This window comes from Stegodyphus dumicola, chromosome 3 (assembly GCF_044657685.1).
Source record: "Stegodyphus dumicola isolate Sdum_Otavi_A_Nest chromosome 3, ASM4465768v1".
Lineage (NCBI taxonomy): Eukaryota > Metazoa > Arthropoda > Arachnida > Araneae > Eresidae > Stegodyphus > Stegodyphus dumicola.
Window position 1 is genome coordinate 94,591,288 of NC_140770.1, and position 12,568 is coordinate 94,603,855.

The window sequence follows — 12,568 nt, forward strand, 5'->3', positions numbered from 1 at the left end:
AGTCATTTTATTATATATACAAGCATGACTATACAAGCAATCAAAATAATCTAAGAATATTGGATATGACAGAAAACATGTGCATCGGCAAAAGAATATAGTCCTATCATTTTTAGCAGCTTTAATTTAGAAATTTGTAGGGTTTATATTTGTTTTAACTAACATTTATTTTAAGTTTAAGCTATCTTTCCTTTCAAGCCTTTACTTTCCCCTAGAATTGCCAATGCCAGAGTATGTAAATCGTAGTAGAATGCATAGAGTATTCAAATTTTTAGCAGAAGTAAATTAAGCTTAAATAGAAGGGAAACGAGATTTTAAGTGTGCTTCTTGAATCGCGAGCGTGAAGGTTGCTAGGTAGAAATTTAAGAACCGCGCGTTTCGGCCTGTGTGCCTATTTCGGCAGTTCGTTGAATCTTTCAACTTCTTAATCAGTAAGTTTGCTGAATCTCAACTGTATCTGTTGGGGCCACGCAAGATTATAAATTAAACGATGAAATATGAATATTGTAGAGATAAAAAGAATGATCAGAAAAGGGACCTTAGAGAAAAAGCTTTTCATCCCTAAATATTTACTTGAAAATGAAACAGTATACATGTCTATTATTCGATGACCAGTAGGAATAATTCCCGTCTTCGGCTTACGTGTAATATTTTAAATATAATTTTTTACCTGTAATTACATTTTTTTACATAATTTCTATCAGACAGGGATGATTTAGTCCACCCTCCATCGAATTCTGCAAATAATAGAGACGCTGCAAAAGGTCGTCACGACCCTGCCCGCATGATGCTCTAGGCTCCGATAATTCGATTCTTCGAGACCTCATACTAAGGATGCTACCTTGCTTTATCTAATCAGTTATAGATTTCATCCTTAAACTTAAGACAGATATTGTACTTAAATTATTATTTCCTTCAATAAAGTGAACATCAAAATAAAATTAAACCAAATTTATAATAACATGCTTGATTACTGGAATCTAATAAAAGATTTTCCGAAATGAACATGATTCTTCGGCATGAAGATCACTATCCCTATAACTGGCAGCTATTTACATGTATTTCTGATTACTAAATTGGCAATGGTTTTCTATAGAATTTATTTAACGGCGAAATGTACGCAATGGCTTCTTTTTTTGAATGATACAGTCTAATGATTCTTCGTGGAAGCAGGAAATACGAAATTTTCGAAACATACTCTGTTTAATACGCGTGCATTCCTTGTAGCTTAGAATATCATTTTTGTCGCACTAGTATTAGTTACAGGATGAGAACCTTTTATCACATACTTTAACTGTAATTTCCATTTACCACATTAATTGAAATGTGAATCTTGGTTTCCTTCTTCCAGTGTGCCTCTCACTACATCCCCTAATCAATGGCACAGTAATTAACTGCTCACCAACAGATCCACCAAGAAGTGGGGATACGTGTTCATTTCGTTGCAATCCAGGTTTTGTACTAGAAGGTCCACAGTCACTTTTTTGCAAACCTAACGGAAGACTAGAGGATGAACTATTTCGAGAAACATATCCCATTTGCGTAGGTGAGATATATAATCTACTATTGATGCTGCCATTATTTACTCACTTAGAAAATAATAAAGAGCACGTTTTTACAATACAAGCAATAAAATTATTTCGAAGATATCCCGTGTTTTTTTAATTAAACTTATTTATATATTAATCCCAGTTTTCTATTCTTTACAACAGTCTGACAAAGAAGTGCTTTCCAATATTAAATAAGCTAAAATTAACTATCACGTATTCGAAAAGTAAATAAATAGATTCTATCTACATAATGAATGTAACCTTGTTCCTCTATATGTATATCATCATTAAAATAAAATAAGTAGTCTAGAACTGAATTGCTTCTATATGATAAATATCATGTAGAAGCATTTTATTACAACTAAGAAAAAACCCCAAGTAAGTCAGCAGCTTCTCTTAGATTATCAATCAACTTCCATATAGACTGAACGATTTTATGAAATTTTATGGAGGTATCTCCCCTGAATAGAATAATGTTTCGTTTATAACAAGTTGAGGCAGATTTTGCATTAGCTATTAAAGATTGCTGAAAGAGCTCCAAATCATGCTTGTTGCAACATTATTTAATTTTATTTAATGTTTGGTTTGTAGATATAAATCTTCGCTCAATAGTCTCATTGAATAATCCAGTAGGGAATAAATCCTAGAGGCATAGAATGCCTGGGTGTTATTAAATTCTAATGACTTTCCTTAGCACAGGTAGCACTGACATGCACAGGTAGACTGGCGTAAATGTATTTCTCGCTTAAATAAAGCTACTAGTACGTCGACAATTAAAGTGTGAAAATTAGATGCCTTGATTTTTTTTTAATGATGTCGATTTTTACCACGGATTTAATAATTTCTGAAAACATGAATGCATGATTCCTACATTGTCAGTTTTCTGGAATTTTGAAAATACTGAAATCACATTTTTTCTAACCACTTAGAGATAAACAAATCTTCCTTATCAATATATTCTTCTCCTTTAACATCCTTTGCTGGACCAGCGTACCGAATATAATTTCGAATGGTTGTTTTTGTAACAAGTTACGAAGATTTTTCTAGTTCTAGCATTCCATCAATAAATAAGTAATATTTTATAGTCTACAGGTTATTCCTGCTTGTCCAAAATGCTTAAAGTGAGCTTCTTTCTGTAATGGCACTTCAAAATTCTAATGAATCTTTGCTCCATAAGTTGCACGATTGAAGTTGTATTCGGAGAAATGAAAACGATCTTAGTTCTTCTCAGTTTTTCACGCCTCTGTGTACAAAACAGTTGTCAATTAAGATCTTTCGCTTTTGGACGGGAAGTTTTTCATTCCATTTTCGTAGTTCTTCTTCAAACAGTTTCTATGCATTCCCATTAGCAATAAGAAATCTGATGTGTACACCACATGACTTCCTTGTATTGGAATATTAAATTATACGCATTTTTTCTTGCATTTCATTTAAACTTTTGGATTGAATTAAATCTACTTCGCCGACAGCGCATAAACCACAATAGAATAAATGCATTCTTTAAAATTCACTCTAGTATTTGTTTACCATAGCGACACTCTGGCGTTAGATTCACTTAACAATATTAATAATTATATAACAACTAACTTATATAATAATTATATAACAACTAACTTATATAATAATTATATAACGGAAACTAAGTTAACTGTTATATAATCCAATAATTATACAACAGTTAACGTATATATTTCGTTCATATTATAACTCATAATGCACAACATTTATATCATTTAAAGTATAGAATTATCTAATCGTTGCCACATGTTCTATTCAAATACTATAATAAAGCTAGAATGATGTATAAAAGAAATTAAGCAAACAAAACAAAAAAGAAACTTTTCACAGACGATTGAGTAGTTCTCATTTAATTAATTCAGTTCTCACTTCGCGAGAAGGCAAAAGAAATAAAAACACAAAATATCTATATTAAAAATTACGAAGTAAATCTCAAACACTTATTTCCTCGAAAAAATTCCAGAAAGAATTAAGCATGATTTAATTGGCAATAATAAATGAATGAGTTATCTTTGTTGTTGCGAAGCTAAGTTTCTCTAGATTGGCAAAAAATCCACTAGTCTCCTGTTTCAAATGTAAGCATCAATGGCCGCCATTAAAAACAGGCTTAGCGGCAATTAAACAACTTTAAAATTGCTGATAATTCTAAAAATATTGCCCACAGGTTTACTAAAGGCATAAAATCCTTAACCGGAAGATAAAAACAACATAATTCAATCATTTTTAAAGCAAAAAATGTACAATTTACAAACATATAGGAGTATAAAGAAACTGAGATCACTGAGCCAGGTAACAGAGTGGATATATATATAAATATATTTATATACGTTTGGTACGGCCGATTGCAACCAAAATACGAGGTGCACATCTACATGTTATAGCAGTCCTATATACAAAATTTCAACGTACTGATGCTACTCGTTTTTGAGTTATGCAAGATACGTACGTACGCACGTACGTACATACGTTCGTACAGACGCCACGAAAAATTCTCTTCAGAATTAATTTTAAAGCAGTTTTATAATTTTTTTGAAGGAAAAGAGTATTTTATTCTGTCCTTACGTACAGATATCACGCAAAAACGTCGTTAAATTGCATTCGATAGCGGTCAAAATGGATATTTTCGTTTAAATATGCTGCCTGAAACTTTTCGCGATTACAATACTTCCTTTTTACTTCGTACAAGGAAGTAAAAACAGACACATTTTTAGATTTTTTAAGTATCTTGATTTTTGAGATCATCTGTTCACTGAAAACCCTACTATGCTTTATCGATAGGATATTAATTTTTTAAACTATCTTTGATTTTCCGAAAATATTTCCTGACAAAATGTTCCCGTTTTTGAACCTTTCCAACTAGGTATTCAAGAACAGAAAGACTGTTTCTCCAAAGTATTAGGCAAATTCATTATTGTCAGACTGTGGTTTCTAATAAATGGACAGCCATTTCAGCCTTGCTTCTTCAACATCGTAATGCTCAGTCTTTCTCAACTTGTTTTTTATACTCATGTTTTTTCTATGATCAGAGGCTCTGAGTTTGGATTTTTGCTCATGATAATGGGTATAGATATAGATAAATAATATTCCCGGCAGAAATCGATTTGGCTATATCCATGAATAATGCTCACCTTATCTTCGATGCAAAAAAGCATTACAACGCGCTATAAGGGTAAACGTTTGACCCAGAAGGTTTTTACCAACATTGAGTTCTCTCATCAAAGATAATGTGACGCTTTTTCCATCCTTAAAAGTTGGAAAAGAAAGATAATTTCGTCATTAGTCTCTTCTATGCAGTTGTAATACCTACTTATTTATCTTCTGATGGGACATTTGAAGTACGTGTAGAAATCACACAGGAGATGGGAAAAAGAAACCCTAAAAATTCACAATGCGTCGACATGACGCTAACACACTAAGCCTTACTTGGGCGGTAACTCAAAAGAGCCAAAATAAAAATTCGCAGACATTTAACAAGCAGTAGAATTACTCTTCAGGGGTCAGATAACCCTGTTACCTAAATCCACGTCGAAATCTAGTGGCAGCAATGTAATAGCTGTTACGCCACGTTAACTAGCAATAAATACAGAAACAGAAGCTCACGCTACAAAAGAACATCGCTTGCCCAAACTCTCTCACTTTCCCTTCTAAAACTCGGTACTTAAACCTTTTTTCCTCAAGGTAGAATTTGCATTACTTCACGCGCGCTACTAAGTTTAAATATCCTGGCAATGATAATTAGGAGAATGAAGGCTTTTAGGAAAGAATATATAACTTGAACTTTAACTAGTTAGAAAATAAATATAAATTCCTACACAGTGTCCAGTGAGAATACATTCATTTTCTTCCAAGCTATGTATGGCTGCAAAACAAAGGCGTAATAACCCTTATAATAAAGAATATCCTAAATCGTATAAAATAGTTAAGGAATATAAGACTCCATTAAGGACACATAACTTGGAAAGAGATTTAAATACTCTAAACTAAAACGGTAAGGGTAAAGAATTTCCATTTCCTAAAAGATGACTAACCTGTACAGCCCTAAGTTGACAGTAATTTTTCGCTCCTTTATTTTTTCCTGATCACCAAAAATTTTTTAATTTCCATCATAACAGCAGCTTTGAATAAATGTTTGCAGTTCAGTCAAAGAATTTCAGAGAATCCATTCACATTTCTTGACTCAGTGATCAACGCAAGGCACCGTATGGTCTACTATAATATGCTTACTCTACGTCCCATTTTTCCATGAATTGGGTGTCACGCTTGCCTTGCTCGGTCTTATAAAGAAGTTGGGGATGAAAATAAAGGAACAGATAGTAAAGATGTTTTTTCACTATCTTGGAAACCTAAGTATGAATAGTTTAAAAAATTAGTTCATTTTCAGTTGAAATTTGCTGAAATTCTGGGGAAAAGATATGGAAAATAGAAAGAAAAAAGTTTCATTCGAAAATATTTAAAGTTATAGATTTCTTTATATCCGATTTTCATACACTTGTAATAACCTTATAAAATAAGACTAGTGTGTACGGGAAATTGCATGGAACTAAAGATTTCGTTCTTTATACCCTGGGATTCATTATAAATCACATTCGCTATAACGAGGTGGGAATGTGATAAGATTTTCAAAACTTTTAGAAATGCATATTTAAAATATCTGATATACAAAGGAACTTTCTTTTTTTTTGAGAGAATAAGCAATCACCATGGTAAATATGGACATAAAATATTTTGGTGAACACATATTTTGATGCTGTTTGTGAAATTTTCATTTTCAGTCGAAACAATTAAAAATTGACTTTTGTTTTATAATAGCGCGAATTACTCAGATTATAGAGAAACAAAACATATGAAGCACATGATCTGTACTGGAGGTGAACGAGTACAGTCTCATGTCCATTTGTACCATTAACTATTATAGTATTTACAACAAGTTGGTATAATTTGCCTCATTACATCGAATTATTTTGGCATCATTTGGCATCGAATTTCTACAGTTTCCACACATAAAATTCACTAAGAAATAATTTATATTTCTGTACTACTAAATTTCTCTGATTGTGTACTGTAATATTTATTAAGTAATAATGATTTCTTTAGCATTCTTATTGTATTCTGTATGCATCACCAATGCAGATAAAATTTTTCTAGTCAGTCTGTATTTTAAACATTTGATGTATATATGTTTCAGCTGGAAGACCCATTTCTTCAATCGCTGACGCAGGGAAAAACCGCAACTTAAATTCTCTATTAAACCTATGCCGTAGTAAAGGCTGCAGTCATAAGTGTAACATCATAAATGGTATTGCAAAATGCCTTTGTCCCCCAGGGTATCAGCTTTTTGAAGACGGAAAAACTTGCCAAGATAAATCATGTAAGTACATAGTTTTGCGTTACTGGGCAGTTTCTGGAATGAAACATGTTCCTAGTTTATTATTAGTTTCTAATCTAACATTTAAAAAAATCTGCAGGCTTTCATATTTTATATTACACTCAAAGGGGCGCTTTTTTCATTTATACATACATACATGTTTCGAAAGCATTTTTGGGGTGAAAATATTTTAAAACAATATATCTTAAGAATTTTTGATAGCCAGTCATAGAAAACAGGAAATAGATGAGAAAACAAATTCGAAATTCAAGATTCGGGCTTCCAAGTACCCATATTCGGTTGAGCACTACGTTATTCAAAATTTGATGCCTCTGTATAGGTACCGTTGTTTTTTTACAATGCGAGAAACAGACATACATTCATGCAGAATCTTCATTATTTAATTTCTTTAACTATAATACAGGTTGATAATATTTGGTAGCAACAATTTGAAAAGTGATACAGCCATTTATAGTGATTCGATGCAAAATTCCGTTTCGAGACTAATAGCCCTTCTGTGGTAATGCATTTTGGGCTAAAAAATCTGATGTTTCCAACTCATGCCCTACCTTCAGTTGCTTGTCTTAACATGGTACTGGCGGAAGAGCAACCAGATTTGAGTAAACTGTGACTTCCGGTTCATCGTTTTTTAAATAAAATCTTATCCATGTATGAACTTTATAGCTGAATGTTAATTATAAAGACTACTCATTTGTTATTTTTTTATTCTTCTGTACAATGGACAAAGATAAAAATACGTGCTCATGTACACATGCATTCTTCTCCTTTGGTTTTAAAACATCGCATCGATCGTAGTATATCCTCTGGCCATATAGTGTTTCGGATTCACAAATCAATGACTTAACAATTATGAAATTTTTAAAGCCAGCATATTTTTAAATTCTTGATAGAGTATTAAGGTTGCCCAATTTTACTTAAAATCTTATCCGCTCTTTATATGGATGTAAGAACCTTAAATGCAGAAAATGTAAACTTGTGGAATTTCATATAAGAATTATCATAAATAAAAAATCTTCACACATATATACGCAGATAGAAAGGCATTATTCTAAAAATAGGAACACTTGCTGCGGGGACATTAATCAGTGCTTTTTCACTGACACCTCACTATCGAATTTTGGGACCGAAAACTTTACTTTCTTTGCCTATGTAAACAGGTTGGCGAGAGGTAAAAGAAGAAAAGAAAACTTTGAATTTGTAGAATTTATGCAAAATAATTTGCAAGCTCAGAAACCATCTTTATCTAAAATCTTTAAAAATAAACTAAATTACTATAATTCTAAATTACGGAATATATATTAATTTCTTTATACATTCCTAACGTTAGAAGGAAAAACAGCATGTCGATTTGGAGTTAAATTAGGGTAAAACGTCATATTAAATCTCACTTTTTTTTGCATGATGATGCTTATTTTAAAATTTTTCATTCCATGTAATACTAACCCACCTCCTCGAGAGATGGAAGTACTAGTTGCTAGAAGCACCTGGTAGACGTTTGGAACGCCATCTTGGATCCCGTGACAAAGGAAGTGGCGTAAACATGACAACCATTTTATTTTGTGCTGGTGAGAATATTCTTTCAAGGTTTGTTTTTATTTTTCCGGAATAAAGTGTTTTTTTTTTTTTTTTTTTTTTTTTCGTTTTTCTGGAAACGACGTCTTCAACTGTGTATCTGAAATGGCAATATTTGTTTAATTAATTCTCTTTTTTTATTTTAATTATTTAACCTGTAATTATTTTTAATTGATAGAAATATTTTTAACTGAGCCTTTCATCATTTATTCATCATTAATTGATTTCGCTTCTCATTTCAATAACAATATCTTTTTAAAGAATTTAAAGCTGGGATCGAGCCTGCAATCTTAAAATTGCCAAGAATGTATTTTAACCACAAATACATCAGTTTTTACGATGAAAATAGCTTATCGCGTTAAGCAGAAAAACACATGGACCTTATAAGAGACCATTTCTTATAAGCTCCATAGAAAAACAACGATGACATCACTGCTTGGGAAAACTTCAACCGTGCAACTTCGTATCTTTGTGGATATACGTTTTTTGAAGTAGTATGGGACATAGATTCTTAAATCATTACTTTAAATTTATTCTTCGCAATTCTGATTGTAAAATTGTCCCACATTTTTAATTTTTCTTTTTATTTTACAAGCATATTTTGTTCATTGTTTTCTTTTTTCTTCCCACTTCTTAGTAAATTTAATTGATTATTTTTTCATTCGATATTTCTTTATTTTGTAAACATTTGGAAATTTATTTTTTACATTTCTTTTCTTTTTGAATGAGACAAATCTGGACTTTACTTTAACCAGGTTTCATAAACTCTGCATGAAAAACAATGAAGTATTTTTAACCTTAATTTTGTCTATAACATATTACTTTTTTTTACATTTTTTTTTTCTTTTTCACTTTTTTATTTTATAAAAGATTTTTTTACTTTTTTATTTTTACAAAAGTAACGTTTAGTTTTATAAGCTTAATTTTTCCCTTACACTTTTTATTTTTAAAAAGTCGTTTATACATTTTTCTCTTTATTTACTTTATAAAAGCAATATTTATTTTCATAAATTTAATTTTTATTTTCACTTTTCTGTTTTCATAAATGAAAATTTTTATTTTTGCTTTTACTTTCTTATTATTTTTCCTTCTATATTTTACTTCGAAAATAAATTAAATTTTTTTCTTGTTTACTTTTTCGTTTTTACATATGTAAATTGTTTCTTGTCACATTCTTATTTTATACTTAACTTTCTTCTCTTATGTTAAGTACTTAATTGTGTTACATTTTTACATTTCCATTTTTCTCCAAAAATAAACTTAAATGTATTTCTTTATCTACTAAATTTAAATTAGAATTTACATGCATATCATTTCACTATGCAGACTTTCATGCATAATATTTCCTTTAAATTTAAACCAATACGCGTTCATTCCAGGCAATTTAATTGGAATATTCTATCTCTTATCTTTTTATGTTGCTAGCAATTAATAGGAGATGCATAGAACTCTCTCTTCTATATTGTACTAACTACTAATAATTCTAATGTATTATACAAACTACAAAATTTTTGAAAAATTGTGCAAAACAACCAGAATTATCTTTTTCTTATCTTATTTTGATTCAGAGGTTTTTAACTATGCTTATGCAAAACATAACAACTTCTGTTTTACACATCATTTTTTTATTCAAAAGATTGACTAAACTATGTTTATCAAACGTAATGTTTTACACTTTTAATTTTCTATTTACACATCTGCTTATATGTAACATTTATCCTGCTTTTTAAAACATATTCATGTTACATTTCTAATTCCTCTTCTTCAAACGTAAATGCAGCCTTACCACATGTTTCTTTATTGTAAGGTATTAAAACAAATCTTATAATTCAGAAATGATAACTTTTCCTTGCATAAAATCTACTTAAACCATTGCACGTGCACGTGAAATGCGCTACAGGCATATATGCGAATATACTCAAAGTGCTGTCTTTTATTCAACAGAAGGATTAATTTACATTACTAACACATATATTGTTAACTAACTTTACAAAAATGTCTTGGATTTTCTTGTACACATTCTATCCTAAATCACTAATTATACGCTGAAACTTTGTTTTCATCATGTGAAGACATCACACAGATTCTTAATACGATGCTAACCTCAGAGCCTCATTACCACTACTATATTCGAACATAAACAAAGCTTTGGCCTTCTTTGACGAGAAACATGGATATCGAATTACTTTTAACTACAGAGAAGAATATTCACACTGTAACGTATTAAATTCGAATTATAGCCAAATCCATGAGGAAGTACTTAAAAATAAGTTTAAAATATGCTGTAGAGAATATGCCTTTAACTAAAGGCAACTTGTGGCAAATCCTCATTAGACTGTAAGCGACTTATTGCTATGTCTAAGATGAAATAGAAACTTAAAAAGGGTGTAAAAGACCCTTTTATTTAAAACCAAGTAAGATGAACAGCAGGCACTCCTGATGTTTGCAAATCAGCTATAGAATTTTAAAATTAAACTAAATCTAAGCCTCTATTACCCTACGCAGAAAAATTTAAACGCGGAAATTGTTTCTTAAGCTTACACCGGCAACAGAGCTTTATCGGCAAGAATAACACAGTGCCGAAGAAAGAAACACTTATCTTAGAATAGCAACTAGTAATGTGGTCTTCAGCAAGCAGAACACGCTTTGTCTAAACAATCTCAAATGCTCATTGAAATTAGCAATTTAATTTGCATTCTGGAAGGAAAACGAAAGGAGAGAAGGGACAGTTCAGATTCAGAACATAAATTAATTGATTAATTAACATAAATAAGCCCTACAATACATAGAAATAATATTTAACCATGGAAATGAAGGTTTGTCTCTTTTCTTTAATTAATATTCAGCCATAGAAATGAAAGTTGACCTCTTTCCTTTAACTTGCAATATGAATTTTTAACCAATAGTATCATTATTTTTATAAGTCTCAAAGCCTTTTAACACATTCGTTCTACTTTAACCTAAAAATGCATTTCAGATTTTGAAAATAAACAACAGCAATTTTTTCCTGTATGAGAATAAGTGATATTCAATCTATCACAATTAGCAAATAAAATCCTGTATAAACGCCATAGGTAACAGGAAATATTTACATGAATTGTAAATAATGATCCAAAATAATAGTTAACTTAAAAGTTTCAATACATTCATTCTAGCTTAAGATATGCATTTCAAATTGACATTACTTCATTTAACACTGAAATTTTACAGCTCTTTGGGAATATCTGACTTTTAAAATCTCATGGCTAGCAAATAAGATCAAGCATAAACGTTATACAAAATAGCATAACACTAACATGAATGCTATTTATTGATCCAACATAGTAGGTAATTTAAAAACATTTTAGAGTGACTTCATAAAGAAAATCTGAAAGCTTTCATATTTTACATTACGCCCAAAGGGACTTTTTTAAGTCTTTTGTGTATTACCTTTATTTATTAAATATCATGTTTTTGTACTTAAACCATAAAATTCAATTCAACAGCAATATCTCAAAATAATTTTAAAATGAGCATATCTTTAGAATTCCAAATATATCTTATATATTTCCGATATATCTTATATTCCTCTTTAGAATTTTTCGAGTCTCAGCGCTGGAGATAAAAATCTTTTTTCTTCCGTACAGTGTTGCCATTGCTCGCTTTGAAATCGTTGAGTTCGTTAATAAAAAATTCGTTGAAGTGTTACAAAATATGAAATCGATCATAAAATAAATTTCAAATTCCAAATTAGGGCTTCCAGATGCCCATATTCGGTGGAAGATTATGTTATTCAAAATTTGACGGCTCTAGGTACCGTTGTTTTATCACAATGCGAGAAACTTGCATATATTTATGCAGATCTTTCACTATTTAATTTCTTTAAATGTAACACAGGGCGATAATATTTGGTGGCAACAATTTGAAAAGTGAATCGACATTTAAAGTTTTCAACGCAAAATGCCAAAACAAAATAAATAGACCTTCTGAGCTAACCCCCTTTGGGCTAAAAATATTTTAGACATTCAAACATTCAAAACATTCATTTCAAACGGGCATTTCA

At 30.7% G+C, this 12,568-nt stretch overlaps 1 protein-coding gene across 2 annotated transcripts in view; it reads left to right on the top strand.

The window, feature by feature from the left end:
- The window catches only part of LOC118193581 (uncharacterized), a 99,075-nt gene that overhangs the window by 24,344 nt on the left and 62,163 nt on the right, over nt 1–12,568 (top strand). The window contains exons 4-5 of one of the 2 annotated variants that reach the window (XM_085813091.1): nt 1,352–1,546; nt 6,754–6,936. In XM_085813091.1, the coding sequence (XP_085669217.1) occupies nt 1,352–1,546; nt 6,754–6,936 (378 nt within the window). The remainder of the gene's footprint in view (nt 1–1,351; nt 1,547–6,753; nt 6,937–12,568) is intronic. The other variant, XM_085813092.1, reaches the window with a different exon arrangement.